Source organism: Mirounga angustirostris, unplaced genomic scaffold (genome assembly GCF_029215605.1).
Source record: "Mirounga angustirostris isolate CCGP_5_RB_7025 unplaced genomic scaffold, mMirAng1.0.hap1 SCAF_3, whole genome shotgun sequence".
Taxonomy (NCBI): Eukaryota; Metazoa; Chordata; class Mammalia; order Carnivora; family Phocidae; genus Mirounga; species Mirounga angustirostris.
The window spans coordinates 89,938,381-89,956,239 of record NW_026991711.1 but is presented as its reverse complement, the minus strand read 5'-3'; the positions used below and the strand labels follow the sequence as shown (position 1 = coordinate 89,956,239).

Genomic DNA, 17,859 nt, shown 5'->3' with positions numbered 1-17,859 from the left:
TATGACCTCCCTATCTGGACACATGAGTAGAAAATTTGAATTCAGGCAGCCAGTCAAGCCAGGGCGTTCCCCCCTGGAAAACTTGGACCAGTTTCCCCTCACTTATGCAAAGAATACTATTCTTCCTTATCTACTGATTCTAGTTGATGCACATTTAATATTCCCCACCTCTAGTCTTCCCATCTGCCCCTCCCTCCACTCTTTATGCTACTGAAAATCGTCTTCAGTAGCTTAAAACCTGACTGTGTCACCTTATTGTTTCTAAATTTGGATGATAACTTCAGCAAACATAAAGGGGCTTTTAAACTCTACCTCTACTCATCTTTCTGGTCTCACCTCTATCATGGCCCCTAGCCCTCCCTGCATCACTTAATGTTCAGAAATGACAAGTTCCCCATAATTCCCAGGAATCCAGTTTTGCTAATTTCTCTAAATCTTTGCATACAACATGCCACTTGCTGAAAAGTCTAGCCAGGCACACTCACAACTCTCTTTCACCGCTTCCTTCCAGGAAAGCATCATCTCCCTTGTGAAACCTTTACTTGTTTAGTTCTTTCTTCTACCAGGCTCCCCTGGGAGCTTGTGTCTATCTCTCTTGTAACACCTTCCAAGCCATAACAAAGTTTTTTCATGTGGATCCCTTTAAACTTTATCCCATGCTTGGCCCATAGTGATTTGCAGTACATATTTATTAAATGCATGAATGCACTTATTTTCATACCCATTCCTTAGAAAATGTTGATGCTTCCCATCCCACCCCCCTACCCCAACTGGGGTCTCCGATGGCCTTCTCGTGGATAAGAGTGTGATCCATAAAACAGGAATAGAAACAGTTTCACAGGCATATCTGAACAAAGCTGACATTTTTTTTTTTCCTTTAAGCTCTTGTAGCTGCATGTAGATGTAGAATGATCCTGAAATTAAGGTCAGCTCCAGGTGGTTGTTTATATCAGCTGTCAGATTGCAGAATAAAAAATGGCTTTTATATGTTTGATTTTTATTGTTTTCCAGGGCAATGTCACTTTTTCCTGCTCCGAACCACAAATTGTTCCCATCACATTTGTCAACTCCAGCAGCAGTTATTTGCTGCTGCCCGGCACCCCCCAAATTGATGGGCTCTCAGTGAGTTTCCAGTTTCGAACATGGAACAAGGATGGTCTGCTTCTGTCCACAGAGCTGTCTGAGGGCTCGGGGACCCTGCTGCTGAGCCTGGAGGGTGGAACCGTGAGACTCGTGATTCAGAAAATGACCGAACGCACAGCTGAAATCCTCACAGGTACCATCTTCTGACAACTGTTAGGTCGGTTTCTTGTTCAGCCAAGTCAACCCACGTTTGAGATTCCAACTAAAACGTGCAGAATCCAGCTCTCAGGGTTGTGGGATGACCCAGTATTCACTAATTTACTCTAAGTCTGAAGAGGCCACTTTCATAAATATATAATTTTAATATATATATTATTTATTTGAGAGTGGGGGTGGAGTAGAGGGGAGGGGCAGAGGGAGAAGCAGGCTCACCGCCAGGTAGGGAGCCTGACTCAATGCGTGGGCTCGATCCCAGGACCCTGAGATCATGACCTGAGCAGAAGGAAGACACTTAACTAACTGACAACCCAGGTGCCCTGAGATGACTTAAAACAAACAAACAAACAAACAAACAAAAACCATTGAATTCAGACATATCTATGAAACTTTGACAAGTCTCTTAATTTCCTTATTCCTCAGCAGACTTGTTTGAGAAGTGGCAATAAGAATTCCTACCTAAATATAACATAATATAGACCACTTTCTGAACATGTTGCTGCGTCTCGACAGACATGGCGTGTATTATATGGAATCTTCATCATGCTCGTTCAAGGAAGGTATTTTATAGGTACTTTATAGATGAGGAAGTGAAGAGTCATGGAAGCTAAGTAACTTCCAAGAGCACATGTTAATAAGTGATGAACAACAATTTCATACTGAATTTGTCTGGCTTCAAAGCCTATAGTTTCCCTGTATATCATACACACTTCTGTGGACATTTTACAACCACCAAATTTTATTTCAAGTGAAAATTAGTGAGTTTAAAGAAATACTTTTTAGGGGCACCTGGGTGGCTCAGTTGGTTAAGTGTCTGCCTTTGGCTCTGGTCATGATCTCAGGGTCCTGGGATCCAGCCCCCTCCCTGCTCAGCAAGGAGTCCGCTTCTCCTTCTCCCTCTGACCCTCCTCCACCTTGTGCTCTCTTGTTTCCTCTCTGTCTCAAGTAAATAAACAAAAATATTTAAATTAAAAAATATTTAAAGTATATTTTTAAGATATTAATTAAATACTGATGCATATGGCCTCTAGGTATGGCAAAACTTTTTAAACTGGTCCTCGAATAGCTAATTTTGGAAAGACTTTTATGACAATATACAGATTCTAATATGTAACAATACTACGGAACAGATTTATGAAGAAGTCATGTTTTTCAAAACTCTGACTCTTCCATGTGATATTTTTGTAACATGAGACAGTAGAACTTTCTCCCTCCTTTTCTGTTATCTGACTAATGCATCCTGTCCTTCCAGAAGTAGTACTTAGTCAACAAGTACTTACTGAGGTTAGACCATGTGCCAGGCATCATATTAGGGGCTGAGGCATGTCGCTAAGTCAACAAATCATTTGAAAAGCCTCCCTGGTTCTACAGTGTGAATCAAATACCCCTCCTCTGGACATCCTGGGCCAATATCCATCCTGCATAACACCACATCAGTTTTTCTTAAATGTCTTCCTTCTCCCACTGGACTGTGAGTTTTGTTATCCAAACAAATTAGAGAAAATTGATTTAAATAGTAAAGGGCATGACTTAATACCCAAGATCAGGTCAGACTCTGGGAGAGCCTCATATGCCACTTAGTGAACAAAAAGTCCATTGAATCCCTGGAATAGTAGGAGAGCCTGGGTCTGGAACTTAAGTTAAAAAGGTACCTCTTCTCCTTACTGTTCTATGACCCTGAATAAACTTCTTAACTTTTTCTCATATGTAAGTGAGAGTGTATTAGTTATTGATGGTCGTGTAACAAACTATAGCAAAATAGAGTGGTTGAAAATGTTTATCGTGTCCTAGTTTATAAGAGTCAGGAATCCAGGGGCACCTTAACTGGGTACTTCTGGCTTCAATTAGGTTGTTGGTGGGGGATACTATCATCTCAAAGTTCAACTCTGGGCAAATCTACTTCCAAGCTAACCCATATGGCTGTTGGCAGGCCTCAGAAGATCCACTTCCAAGCTTATCCCATGGCCTATCCAGAAGGCTGCCTCATGAAATGATAGTGCTTTTATCCCAAAATGAGTGATTCAAGAAAGAAAAAGAACACTCAAGACAAAAGCCATAGTCTTTTTGTAACCTAACACCAGGTGTGGCATTCCATCCCTTTACCATGCTCTGTTCAGTAGTAGAAACAAGTAAATAAGTCTAGGCCCTGCTCAAACCAAGGGCATTATACAAAGCTGTGTATATTAGGAGTCATGGATCATAAGGGACGATCTCAGAGTTTGCCTAAAACATGAGATGGAAAAGATAAAAAAAAAAAAGTTCTTACATCAGGAGACTGCCATGATGGTGATTAAATGAGATAATGTATCTAAAATCCTAAGCACAGTGTTGAGAAACTATTCAGCAAATTCCGTTCCCTTCCATACCGACTCAAGACCTATAGCTAGAAGGCACCTCACTCCACAAAGTCATAAAAGCTGGGTCAATTTGTGTATCACAGGACTTTTATAAAATTTATAAAATTTCCAGTAATGGAGGTGAGTTAATCACTTAGAAACACAATATTTTTCATGTTCAGAGTTATAAAGTTAGACTTCAGTCGTCCCTATTTGAAGAAGAAAAATGTGAGCTGGCACTAGGCTGTTTCTCTCTCTGATCTGCGAGATGTTTGAGTACAGAGACTTGTAGGCCTCAGGTCAATAATGCAGCTTTAATATAGGATAGGCCCTGGCGGCACTTTGCTCTAAAGCATCCAGGTGCTGCCTGTATTATTAAGCACATGTCAGTCCATTAACACACGTTTATGACTGAGAGGAGCTGGTACAAGCTACCACGTTGCCCAGCTGCAGAAGGGGAAAAAATCATCTGTTATTTCAGACCTGTCTCTCAAAAAATGAAACAAGTAAAAGGAAGTTTTAAAAATATGCTGACTGAGTTCCTGAAGTAGGTCTCACAAAACTCTTGCTTTATTCTTTCCCCAAGAAGAATTTTTGAATTTTGGAAAATTTGAACTTCTCTCATTTTTTCTTTGAAATGGAACGATGCTTTGTGTCTGTTGGAATTTTTCTACCTGCGGAGGGTGGGGGAGACAAGCAAAACAAACAACAAACAAACAAAAAGTCAAACACAAAGAGTTTTCTTGTTCCTTACATTTCTGAGGAAACTTCTTTTTTTTTTTTTTAAAGATTTATTTATTTATTTGAGAGAGCGAGAAAGTACATGAGAGGGGGGAGGGTTAGAGGGAGAAGCAGGCTCCTCGCCGAGCAGGGAGCCTGATGCGGAACTCGATCCAGGGGCTCCAGGATCATGACCTGAGCCGAAGGCAGTCGCTCAACCAACTGAGCCACCCAGGCGCCCAAGGAAACTTATTTTCAAAGCACTTGAGATCTTAGTGGCTTTGTAAGGGATGACAGCCCCATACGAAAAAGTAGGAGGTAATGGCCATTGTCCTGATGATGTTTGAGGCTCAGTGGGGCTACCCTTGACACACAGTACATCATGGAAAACAGAGAGTAACACACCGCATTTTGTTAGTGGGACAGAGAATCCAGATATTTAAAGATTAATTGAAGACCAGTTCAGGTGTTTCTAACATCTTGGGTCTAAAAGAAAAAGTAACCCCCATGGAAATGGAAGTGCAGAGATGCCTGGCACATTCACGTGTATTTCCAGAATTTTGTACAGTGTGCATAGCTTTTTGCTCTAGAGGTCAGGGACAGAAGTGCAAACTAAATGCATCCTCAAAGTAGAAAGCACCTGAATTCAGTTCTTCTAGGAGATGAAGTTTCCAGAAGATGAAAGACACCAGTGTAACCCTTCCCTTATATTTTTCTTTATTTGTTGTTTTCTTTACTTTTTGTTCAAGAAAGGAGATGTCCTTTCCTGAAAGCCTTATACTTGTGGAGATGAGGAAAAGTTGAGGACATCCTTTCACTGTAAGTGATGTGAGAGTAGAATCACCAGTCATTGGAGTTCTCTTGCAGGTCAGACATTCCTCATACAATACTGCAGGGAAAAAAATAATACATGAAACTTATGAAGTGGTCATAATTTTACCAACACACATAGGATAAAACTGGTAACCAAAAAATTAAGTTAAAGTGACCAAGGCGGTGTTCAATCTCAGGTCTTTCTTTTGGATTCCCAAGTTCATGGCCTTTATACTGGAACTTGCTGCCACCCATATTCATATTTTATATTGTAGTTCAAATGTGAGGAAACTTTAGAAAAAAGATTTACAACTATGTTCAAAAGGCTGTTAAGGTAAATAGCTATCTATTGTCTAAATTTAGTTCTTCCCAGAACATTTTATTTGGTGGCTCCATTGACAGATTCTTGGGTTAGGTGGGATTTACACAAGATGGCGAGTCTATTGTCTTTAAGACTTCTTATATATTTTAGCTAAGTTTGCTTATATAATATTATAAAATAAATAATCCATATCTATATATCAATAAACACACACACACACCTGAGTATTCATTAAGTATACAAGACGTAAATGTTTAGTGCCAATTCCTTAGTAAGATTATCATCCAAGAACTAAGGATAGTAAGCAGCATAAAGTACTACTAAGAGTCTATCTGCTTCCAAAGACTTTGCCCTGTATTATACAGCCTTTCCCATTCTGATCACCTCATGTTCCAAACGCCACATGGAAATCTTAGGGCTCCTCTGGAACAGAGAGAATACCTTCAAGGTGTCCTGCTACACAGTGAGTCTTGTCATTTCTCCTTTCAGGAATCAGAAAAAGATATATAGGCAAATCTTAAATAAATGAAGAAACACCTGGACTTTCTACTTCATGCATTATAAGCTCTCAGTTCTTTACTACACTTCATGAGGTGCTGTGTGTCACAGGGACTACTCCATCTCTCAAGTCCACACCACTGAGCAGTAGATACTCTGTTCTATTTTTTAATGTCGGAAATGGGTGTCATTTTAAAGACTCTTAGAGAGATGTTGAGAATGGAGATTGATATTGTCTAAACTCATCTGAATTACTAAGAAAACAGGGAACTGTATAAAGTAAAGAATACCACCTGGTCTGTTTCTTTAGAGAATCAGGGAGAAACATTTTGAAGTTTGTGTGAAACATTAAATAATCTAGAGAAAAAGCTGGCATCACTATAATTATTTTTTTAAAGATTTTATTTATTTATTTGAGACAGAGAGAATGAGAGAGAGAGAGCACATGAGAAAGGGGAGGGTCAGAGGCAGAAACAGGCTCCCTGCCAAGCAGGGAGCCCGATGCGGGACTCGATCCCGGGACTCCAGGATCATGACCTGAGCCGAAGGCAGTCGCTTAACCAACTGAGCCACCCAGGCGCCCCACTATAATTATTTTAAATGTGATCTGAAATTTCAATGTTATTTTTATTTTTCTGATGGGAGAATGCCAGGAATGAAAATGGAAGAAAGAGGTCTGGGGGCTTTAGTCATTAAAGTTTGAAATCTGCTTTTTCTACTGTGATGCTTCTCAAAGTGTTAACTCCCCACTGAAAAGTGAGCCTGGGCAAAGAGCTTGAACTCCGGCTTTGGCATTCAGGGCTCTGGCTTACCTGGGCTCTGCATAAATGAAGAATGTGAGTAACTCTTGTTGTTAGACCTCATTGTCCTGTTCTGCTAAAGGAGAAAGTTGGTGTAAAATTAGTAAAATCCCTTCTAGTCCTTTATATGAGTTCCTGAAGAACAAGTGGTCAACCACTTTCCTTATAATCTTCAAGGAAATCATCAACCCAAGAGTCTTCTTTTGAAAATAGGGTAAAAGGCCTTCAATGGGGGTATGCAGGGCCAAGTCCCCTGTCAGAGATTATGTTTCTCAACTCCCAAAATTGTGGTACATTTTGTGAAGTAAGAAAGGTGAACTTTGGGGTGCCTGGGTGGTTCAGTCAGTTATGATCTCAGAGTCCTGGGATCGAGCTCCATGTCCAGCTCCCTGCTCAGCAGGGAGCCTGCTTCTCCCTCTCCTCTCCGCTTGTGCTCTCTCTCAGTATCTCTGTCTCTTTCTCTCAAATAAATAAATAAAATCTTTAAAAAAATGTGAACTTAGCCTTTGTCATAAAATGATTTTTGTGAAGGAGACTTGAATGTCCCAGAAAGGTCATGCATGTGACTCTCAGTGACATGTATAGTTAAGAGCCAAAGATCCCAGTATGAGAAGTTGTTTTTTGGGGAGAACCTTCTTTAAACTGAACTAGAATAGAATGTGTGTGTGTGTGTGTGTGTGTGTGTGTGTTGGTAAGGGGGTGATCAGAATGTATAGGGTCTTCAAACTGTGTTAAGGGTGGAACAGTTGCAGGTACTAGATCTTTTACAGGTAGAGAGGAAGCAAGACAGAGACATGACAAAAATCTTTGAATATGTGATAGGCTTTCTTATAGTCGAAGTTTTTCTATGTTTACAACACTGTAGAAAGTAGAACAAGCACAAGTAAAGTCAAATGGCATAAGGGCCACTTTTGATTTTCCATTAGAGGAATAATCTATCCAGAGCTTCCGTTGGTATCACTAGAGGGATCAAACTCAGAGTGCAGTTTTCGGGATTAAGGAATGAGTAAAACCTGGGAGATGGAAGAGGAAGTCTCCAAGTTGAGAGGTGTCAACCTAACAGCTGGGCACCACTGAATGATTACAAGTTGGAAAACGGAAACTAAAAAACAGTCCACAGGCACAGAACAGAATTCTTGGGCAAGAATAAAAATAACAAGCAACGATCCAGAAATCAACCAGGTGCCATTGAAATATCTTCAGTTAAGGCCAAGAGCTTGTTGAAGAGGTATTTCCAGCTTACCCCATTTAATTCCTAGATCCTAGCAATTGTGTTCATCATATTTCCTTGACCACCTTATAACTTTCAGTAATTCTCTATATTGGGTTGAATAGGAAGAATTCTAGAAAGGGCATTCCAAAAATACCAATTAAGCGATCCATTCTAATCAGCTATCTTTTTTCCATACTTAGGAGACTTTTGTGACTGAAGATAAGATGAAATTCTAGTGGTATAACCTTAGGTCAGCAACCATGATGGATGTTTATATGATCATTATTTTTTTTTTTAAGATTTTATTTATTTATTTGAGAGAGAGAATGAGAGACAGAGAGCACGAGAGGGAAGAGGGTCAGAGGGAGAAGCAGACCCCCCGCTGAGCAGGGAGCCCGATGCGGGACTCGATCCCGGGACTCCAGGATCATGACCTGAGCCGAAGGCAGTCGCTTAACCGACTGAGCCACCCAGGCGCCCCTATATGATCATTATTTAACATTGACTGTTTAAATAAGTCCTAGAACTATGGTCAACACCATCCCACTTATCTTTCAGAATGCATCTCAATTGATGTTTTCTCAAGAAACCTTCCCAAAGTCAGCCAGATGCCCCATCACCCAGCCTTCTAGTTCTTCTCCTATGTAGTATTTGCCCTAAGGATGTGTGTATGTGTGTGCATTAGTTTGCTGCGACTACCAAAAGCAAACACCAGACTTAGGGATTTATTTTCATATAGTTCATGAGGTCTAATATTCTCTCCTTATAAGGACACTAGTCATATTGGATACGAGCCCATTCATATAACCTCAGTTTACCTCCATTATCTTTTTAAAGGTCCTTGTCTCCAAATACAGACTTATTCTCAGGTACTGAAAGTAAGGACCTCAGCCTATGAAATTTGGGGAGCACCATTCAGTCTGTAACAATGTATATCAATCATGAGTCTATTAATTGGTTGTTCATTGCTCCCCTGACCACCACAGTGTAAAGTTTCATGGGAACAAGAACACTGACTTGCTCATCGCTATTTGCCCAAGGCCTAGTATAGCACCTTGCTTATAACAGGTTTTCAATAACTATTTGCCCAATGTATAAGCAACTGCCTAAGTGAATAAACCAGTAAGTCAACCTCCAAAATAATTCAGAAGGATGTAATTTTAACAGTGAAAGAAGAGTTAACAGTGATTTTTTTAACAAACATTCATGTTACCACAATTATATGCTGCATAATGTGTCAAAACCAGGGATGAACTACACTCAGGGGAAGTACTAATTAGATAAAGGCCAGTGGAACTCCCAGAGGCCAGAGATGGCTGGGAGAACTGCATCATGCAGGATTGAAGTACTCACCCTAACTAATACTTGCGGCCAGATGGTTTTAGGCTACAGCCCTGCAATTAACAGAGCTGCTCCCCAAATATTGCCCTTTTTCATATAAGCCGTTTGTATCTAGCCACCATCTGCACATCAAGTAAACATGATAACTTTGTGAACTTCATCTTCTGCCTCAATTAAGTTGTCATTAATGCCTCCGTATTTCAGCTAAGATAATGTTGATGAGAAAATCCCATTAGCAAGGGCAAATACATAAATAGCCAGAGGGCTATGACTGTCACAACAAGCTGTCTACTGAGCACAGAGTTCAAGTTTCAGAAGACAGAAATATGATGAGGCGTTCTGTTTTATGGGAAACTGAGAAATGCAATTGCCTGAGCTTCAAGCTTTCCTGCAAAGGTTGGAAATGTTTACCAAAACAGTGATCTCTTGGGCATCTGCAGCTTTTTCAAGTCTGAGTAATGACAGTGGGGTCATTTTATTACTTAACTTACTCTTCCTTCTTCCACCACTCATTCAAAAGAGGAACTGAGGGAGCTAGACTTTTATTACTACATCAGAAAACTCTCATAGTCAAACTTGATCTCACTTCCTTTGCTCTTTCCTATTTTCTGCTTTGATAATTCTCTCATATAATTCACTTTGCCTCCATTTAATTCAGGAAGGTTGGCTCTATACTCAGACTTGAGGATGGAGGCATTGCCCACCAGGAGCTCATAGGCACAGTTGGAAGGGATGGTCTTGAAACATTTGTAATGCAAGAAGACGCATGCTCAGGATAGTAGGGGAGCATAGAGGAGAGGAACCTGGATGAGTGAGAAAGGAACGACTGTCTAGGGGCAGGGGCAACACAGCTTGGTTTTGAAGAATGGGTAGAATTTGGTCAAACAAAGAGGGAAGGAAAGGATATTCCAATCAGAAGAGAGAAGTAGGAGATTTAGAAGTGTAAGAATCCACAGGTGACTCAGGATGACTGGGTCACAGAGGGCAAAGGAGGACAGAACATAAAGCAGCATTCTGGCAGGGACATCAGAGTTTGGGCTGTATCCTGAAGTTGATAGAGAAATATCTGTCTCTGGAGCTCAGCTCAATTTTTACCATGTTGAATTTTGAGCTGAGCATTCAGGCCTATATCAAGGAAACAAGGGGATAACCATCAACCACAAATCCATCACATTTCCTCTCTGACTCTAGTGGATGGCAAATCCAGATGTTTTCCTTGCATACCCTGACCAAGGGTTTTCAGGATCCAGGTTACCCTGACATATGCACCAGACTTTAACAACTAGGAAAGGTTTAACCTGTGATTTATGGCCCATGCACCAGGGAGACCCTGCTACTGACACTTGGCAGTGGAGATTCAGCTGGTGAGATGCTCAATCAATCAATGATCATTTGGAGAGGACAGGATGCTGCCCTGTTGATGCTGAGGGGTATATCAAAACAGGACTCAGATTCTGACCCCCAGGAACTTGTAATCTCATCAGGGAGATGAGACTTGCAGTGATGCATTGTTAATTAATGGTAAAAAGCAGTAAATTATATGAAGTAAATCCAAAGATCACACAGCAGATGTTATAGGAATTTGGAAGGAGAAATGACTATATTGGTCTGGTCAAGATCAACCTGCTTTGTTCATTTCTTGATTTATTAACTGATGCACTCAATCATTCGGCACTTGTTATATGCCCTGCACTGTGCTGATAGAAAGTCTAGTGACTATGATAGAAAGTAAAAAAAAAAAAAAAAAAAGTATGCTTCCTAAGGCACCTGGGTGGCTCATTTGGTTAAGTGTCTGACTCTTGATTTTGGCTCAGTTCATGATCTCAGGCCCCTGAGATCGAGCCTCTTGTCAGGCTCCGTGCTCAGTTGGGATTCTCTCTCTCTCCCTCTGCTCCTCCTCCTGCTCTCTCTCTCTCAAATAAATGAATGAATGAATGAATGAATGAATGAATGAATGAATGAATGAATAAATAAATGAATGAATGAATGAATGAATGAATGAATGAATGAATAAATAATTCTTTAAAAAAATTATGCTTCCTGTCTCTACAGTTGAGGAGAAGAAGCTCTAGGACAAATGCTGGGTATGGGAGGATAGGGAGATTGGCTTGGATATTGGAGAGCTGGGAGTAGAGGCACCGATTAGGTAAGTGAATTCACTTGGAGCATAATGAATGCACTAGCCTAACTACAGTAGGGAATTTGTGTAGGAATATTGGGAAATGGGATTTAGAGGACAGATGGAGACTTGATTATAGAATCCATACAGTTAAGATTGCTAAGCAGTTGGAGATTTGTTCTCTGGACTCCATGACCCACTAGAAGGACATTTGCTGTGAGGTGCTACTTAGTTCAATCTAGCAAGCTGTCCTGTACCAGAAAGAAGTCAGAGGCTGGGAAAAGAGGGAGACCATCTTAAACATTCCCAGCTATAGTGATAAAGGATGGAATAAAAGCTGGAGAAAGAATTTGAAGAAAAATGTGAATTCTATCTACTGCATAGGGAAGGGTTAATAAAATTTCATAATTGATGGATAAACGGTACCCAAGAAAAGCAGAACTCAGGATCTAAACCGTAGAATAATGTTACTAATGATTGTAATATGCTCGTTTACGATATGATTGACATTTTAAGACTGCTTTATTCAATTATTTATGTATTCACCACTTTGTTCTCACAAAAATTGAAACTACCTTTGAACTATTAAGTAAAGGTAGACATGACAGGATGTGGAAAAAAATAGCTGAATTGGGTTTTCTGGAAAAGATAAAGCCTAGAAACTTCCAAGTCAAGCCAGGCAATTCTGTCTTTTTTTTACAGATGAGGAAGCAGGTTTAGAGAGATTAAGAAACCTGTCTAAATTCCTAGAAATTATAAGTGGCAGGGCCTTGAGAAAGGGGTAAAGGGCGAATAAAGGTATCACAGACATCCGTGACAAGTTATTTCCAGGGTTGGAAATAGAGTCTTTGGGGATTCTGCTCTGGCCTGGGCTGAATCTCTGCATGCTGACATATGGCTGTAACAGTTCATGCTTAGAAGTCCTGGGACAGTCCCTCTGTTTCAAAGGTTCTGTATTCAAACCATCAAGATAGACACTGAAATAAGATGAAATCTAAAATGCAAATACCTGTTAGGTATTTAAGAACAAGAGAAATACAGAAAGAAAATGGGGGTGAGAGAGAGCACCAAGGCTCTGCAGCCTCCAAAATTATTTAACATGTCACTCTCAACCAATGGAGATTCCCCATTTGCCCACCCCAGGCTCCCATCCCCCTACACTCACCCAAGGGACTTTTGTTAGTAACTGGAGACAATTTTGGTGCTGGGAGTGGGGGGCTGTTACTGGTTCTAGTGAGTTAGGGGTGCTGCTAAACATCCCACACAAGAGGCATAGTGCATAATACCCTACCCCCATCAAAGAATTATCTGATCCAAATTATCCAGTGTCAGTGTTGAGGGACTCTGTTTCAAGGAAAATCTTACTTCTATAAAAATGTTTAGGTCTTTCAGGATATTACTTAACTGCTCTGAAAATCAGTTCCAACAAATGTGAACTGTAAGTTGCTGTAAAGTTCTCATTACAAAAAATATTTAAAAAGACATATTAAGGGGCCCCTGGGTGGTACAGTAGTTTAAGCATCCAATACTTGGTTTTGATTCAGGTCAGGATCTCAGAGTCCTGAGATCAAGCCCTGTGACTGGCTCCTCCATGCTCAGCAAGGAGTCTGCTTGAAATTCTCTCTCTCCCTCTGCCCCTCCCTCCCTCTTTCTTTCTCTTTCTCAAATAAATAAATAAATCTTAAAAAAAAAAGACATGTTAAATGCTCAATAACATTATTTATCTGGAAAAATAAAATCAAAGTAATTATGATTAGCTAGAATTCCAAGTTAGATCTAAGTGGACATTCTAAGTTGAATTGTATTTTAATTCTTAGAAGCTAGAAGATCCACAAAAGGCCAGGACCAAAGTTTCAACTCTGTATTATCAAAATGGAAGTTTCCTTGTGAGAAGATGAGCCGGTATAGCCACTTTGAAAACACTCTGGCAGTTCTTCCAAAGATGAGCTATGGAGTTACATATGATCCAGCACTTCTACTCTGAGATGTACACCTAAGAAAATTGAAAGCTTAGTTCTACACAGAAATTTGCACACATGTTCACAGAAGCATTATTTATAATACCTCCAAACTGGAAATTACCCAGATGTACATCAACTGGTGAATGGATAAATAAAATGGGATCTAGCCATACAATGGAGTATCATTCAGATATAAAAATATCCTGATACAAGCTACAGTGCAGGATGAACTTTGAAAATGTGCTAAGTGAAAGAAGCCAATCACAAAAGGGAGCCTAGTGTATGATTTCATGTATAGGAAGTTCCCAGGACAGGGAAATCCATACAGACAGAAAGCAGACTAGTGGTTGACTAAGGCAGGAGGTGAGGGGGTGAGGAGATTAGGGAGGTTATGGCTACATGTTACAGCATTTCTTTTGGGGATGATGAAATGCTTTAAAATTAAGTGTGTTGATGGTTGCCTAACTCTGTGAATATACTAAAAACAATTAAATTGTGCATTTTAGATAAACAAATTTCATGGTATATGAATTTTATCTCAATTGAGCTGTTCCAAAAATATAAATAATGAAACACAAATTTGAATTCAATGGCAGAAAATAGAGTTTTGCAGAAGTTATTGGCCATCAGTTCCTGGAGCAAGGCAGGGCTGGCTTTGGAGGGGTGGAGAGCAAAAGCTCAGCCTGGGTCCCCGACACCACCCCTTCAATTCTGGCTCCAACTCTAGTAGCCACGTGAACCTAGGCAGCTCTCTTAGTTTTCGTTTTAGCATCTATAGCATGAGGATAATAAAACTTGGCCTCTTGGACCATTTTAAGAGTTAGGAATTATACATTTAAAATGTCTGGCACATCGCAGATATTTGGGATAGAATGAAAATATTTCTTATCCTTTATCTCAACTTAAACAGTTTGTTAGTCTTAAAAAAATAATCATAAAAGTTGTACATTTTGCTTTTAGAAACTGAAAATTCAACTACTCTCTATAAGAAAAAAAAACAAAAAAAAAACTAATCATTCCAGGTCATTCTAGTATTTTCTATTTGTAATAATTTTTAACAAAACGGAAACGATAACCACATATACTATTTAGTCTGAGATTTTCCACTTATCAAGATGTCATTTGCATTCTTGGACATTATAATTTTTAATGACTATATTACATTTCATATTATTAAATATACCATGTTTGATTTAGCTAACCTGGAAATATTGGGGGTTGTGAAATTTTGCTCTTAGAAATAATGGCATCATGAACTCTTTTCACTGTAAATCTTGGCTGCAGCTCTTGTACTATTTTAGGATTAATTCTTCAGAATAAAATTTATGGGAAATGAGGTATGATATTTTTAGGGCCTTATGTTTTGTTTTGTTTTTTGATGTTGTTTGGTATTTTGCCTTCTAGAAAGAAGCACAAAATTATGTTGCCTACAACAATATATGAAGTTGCCTGTTTCCCTCTTTATCCACTAACTTGGTATATTGGTTTTTATTCTTTGTCTGGGAGGTGACAAATATTATTTGACATCACTTATAGGTCAGAAAATTTATATTTGTCATCATCCAACAATCTTTCCAGAAACCAAATCCCACATTTTAAGCCTGGGCTCCTAAACCTTATGAATGTCTAGAACTCCAAAGTGGCCCTAATTACATCATTCTACCACCAGGGGCTTTTGCCCATCAGGTGTTCCTGGCCTCAGAGCTAGTGCTTCCCCATTCTCTCCACTGAAAACTTCTGTTGTTTCAGAACTTTTTTGTCTCAGGGAGGTTTTCCCCTAATTTCTGAATAATTAATAGCACTTAAACCTTTACCATTAAAAAGAGAATTATTAGAAACTAAACCTTGAAGAATTTCTAGTGCTGTTATTTTGTATATATTTTATATCTATATCTATATCTATCTATATATCTATATCCATATCTATGTATATCTATCATCTATCTATCTGTCTTTCTATCGTCTATCTTTCTATCTATAGCTATTAACAGAATGAAGTGGGAAGGAGGACCCAAGCAGAAAGCAGATTTTTAGAAGGAAATATGTCATTTTGCTTGCCTTGGAATCTGTTCCCAGCTCAGCTCCTCTAAAGCCAGCCTTGTTTTTCCCAGCTTCTTTTCTTCCTCTTTGGAAACCTCAAATGGTGTACTTGTTAACTCAGGCTGCACAAGGGACTCTCTGGGGATCTTTGAAACTTCCAAGGTCTGGGGCTACCCTGAAGCCTGCCTTAATTAACCTGGTGTGAGGCCCAGGGACTTGTCTTTTCAGAAGCTCCCCAGGTGCACCCTTTGTGTGGTCAGCATCAGGAACTACTGCCCTAATAGTTTTCTTCAGAAGAGTGAAGACTTCACACGGGTTCCCCCTTCAGGGACTCAGGACCATGGAGGAAAAGACAAAAAAGATCAAACCAAAAGGAAAAGCAGACCAGAAAAGAAAAAGAAAGAAAAAAAAAAAAAAGAAAGAAAAGAAAAAAGGAAAAAGAAAACTAAGCAAACTCTCATTAATAACAATGTAAAGAGAGCGACTAGATAGTGAGGTGGAAAGGGGAGGGGACCCAGAATTAGAACACAAAGGCCAGTGCTCTGGCCCTGCCACTCACGTGGATCAGACTTCTTCCTTTAGGCCACTTTCATCTGTAAAAGGAGGAGAGGGTCTATCTCTGATTAGGTGCAACTCTCCCCTTGGCCTCCGTTTCCTTCTTTACTTTAGCCCTGATGCTTAGCAGGGCGCTGGGCCCTTAGGGGCTATTTTTTAAATCCTCTAAGTTGAATTAGTTACTGACTCCTTTTCACACAGTCTATAGTTTGTCTGCAGATGCAGTCTCCTATATTATGCAAATACATTTCAATCAGGATGCAAATGAGAGTAAAAAGAAGTAAAGACCCACAGCTGGCTATGCCCCCGAAATGCCCCTGCCAGAAGTCAAATGTTCATCACCAGGAAACACCTGACAGAGCCTCTACCTCATTAGCAGAGTCCCTGTGGTTAGGACCAAAACTCTGGCTTTTGGGAGGAAGTAAGGCCGCCAGGTTGAGCAGCCCCTGGGTTCACCCCAAGCAGATGTTCAGGGCTGCAGCAAAGACTGCTAGGGAGATGGCTGGAAATGCAGGAGGGTCCCTTACATCTGGCCTGTTGTGAGCAGATGGGGCACAGCTGCCCTGGTGCAATGCAGCTGGGCCCCAGCCTGGTGCTGTGCTTCTCCCTGGGCAGCTTCTCCAACCACCTGAGGGCTCAGGGGCATAAGCTCTTCAGCAACTGTTCTGAGAAGCCCTGCAGACCTCGGCTTTGATTTTCAGTGCTTGCTTCCCGGCTGGTTTCTTAGGGACTGCTCCAGTAGGCTCTACTAAATCTGATCCCTTTTACCTCCAGGAATAGTTCTTAATCCATCTTGCTCTGCATTTGCACTGCTGCTACTTTGGCTAAAACTCTCATCATTCTGTCTCCTGGGGCCAGTGCTAGCAGGAGACCCCATCAGTTCTGCTTCCAGCCTTGATTCCTCCCAGCTGTCCTCTGCCACCGGAGTCCTTGGATATGTACCTCCTGCCAGATCGTTCCCATGCTAAGGACCCCTCATGGACTCCCATTGTTCTAAAGCAGTGATTTTCATTTCTACCCATATATTAGAATCACCCAGGGAGCTTTTAAAAAATTCAGATGCCTAGGGTCCCATCCATCCCCAAAGGTTCTGATGGAATTGGATTGAATAAAGCACTCTCCAGAATCATTTATCCAAAGAAATTATGGAAACTCATTCCTTTGTTTGGCATTCCAGGCCCCTGGGTGATTGGATACTCTCTCACTTGTCCTCCTATTGTTCCCTCCTGCTTCTCATTCCAGACCTTTGCCTTTTTGTACAGTCTCTCTGTCTCCTGGACTCTAGCTGTATGAGTAGAGAGCTCTTGTGCATTTTTCAGAACTTCCCTGAACTGTCACCATCTCTGCTGTGAAGCCTTTTTGGGATCCTCGCATGCCATTACTTAGGCTTTCTTTCTTCTCTGCTCCCATATTACTGCACCACCCAAAATAGCAAGTGTTGTTTTTTGCTTGCTTCTTTGTTTATCCCACTACCCTGAACTCAAAGGACAGTATTCCAATCCTTATTGCATACATCTCTTCCATTATCAAGAGACTATAGACACCATCTGATGTTTCTCTCCACACTTCCAGATGGGAGGGACCATTTTGCAGTTGCTGTTCTGTTCACTTGTTTTAGCTAACATCATTGTCTACTTATGATGTGACATGAACTATTCTGCATGCCCTACTGTATTAACTACTGTATAATTTTCACAAGAGTGTATAAGTACAATCATTTTCCCCATTTTGCCGGGAAGAAAACTGAGGCAATAAGAATAGGAAGGCCACTCAACACATAGCAGGGCACAACAGATGTCTATTGAATGAAAATGTGTGTCAATGTGCTTTTCTCACAGACAC

At 40.4% G+C, this 17,859-nt stretch overlaps 1 protein-coding gene across 1 annotated transcript in view; it reads left to right on the top strand.

Annotated features, from left to right (window-relative positions):
• CNTNAP5 (contactin associated protein family member 5) overlaps positions 1-17,859 on the top strand; it is an 819,371-nt gene that overhangs the window by 444,460 nt on the left and 357,052 nt on the right. Inside the window, exon 8 of the mRNA XM_064586403.1 lies at positions 1,012-1,276. Within this exon, the coding sequence (XP_064442473.1) occupies positions 1,012-1,276 (265 nt within the window). The remainder of the gene's footprint in view (positions 1-1,011; positions 1,277-17,859) is intronic.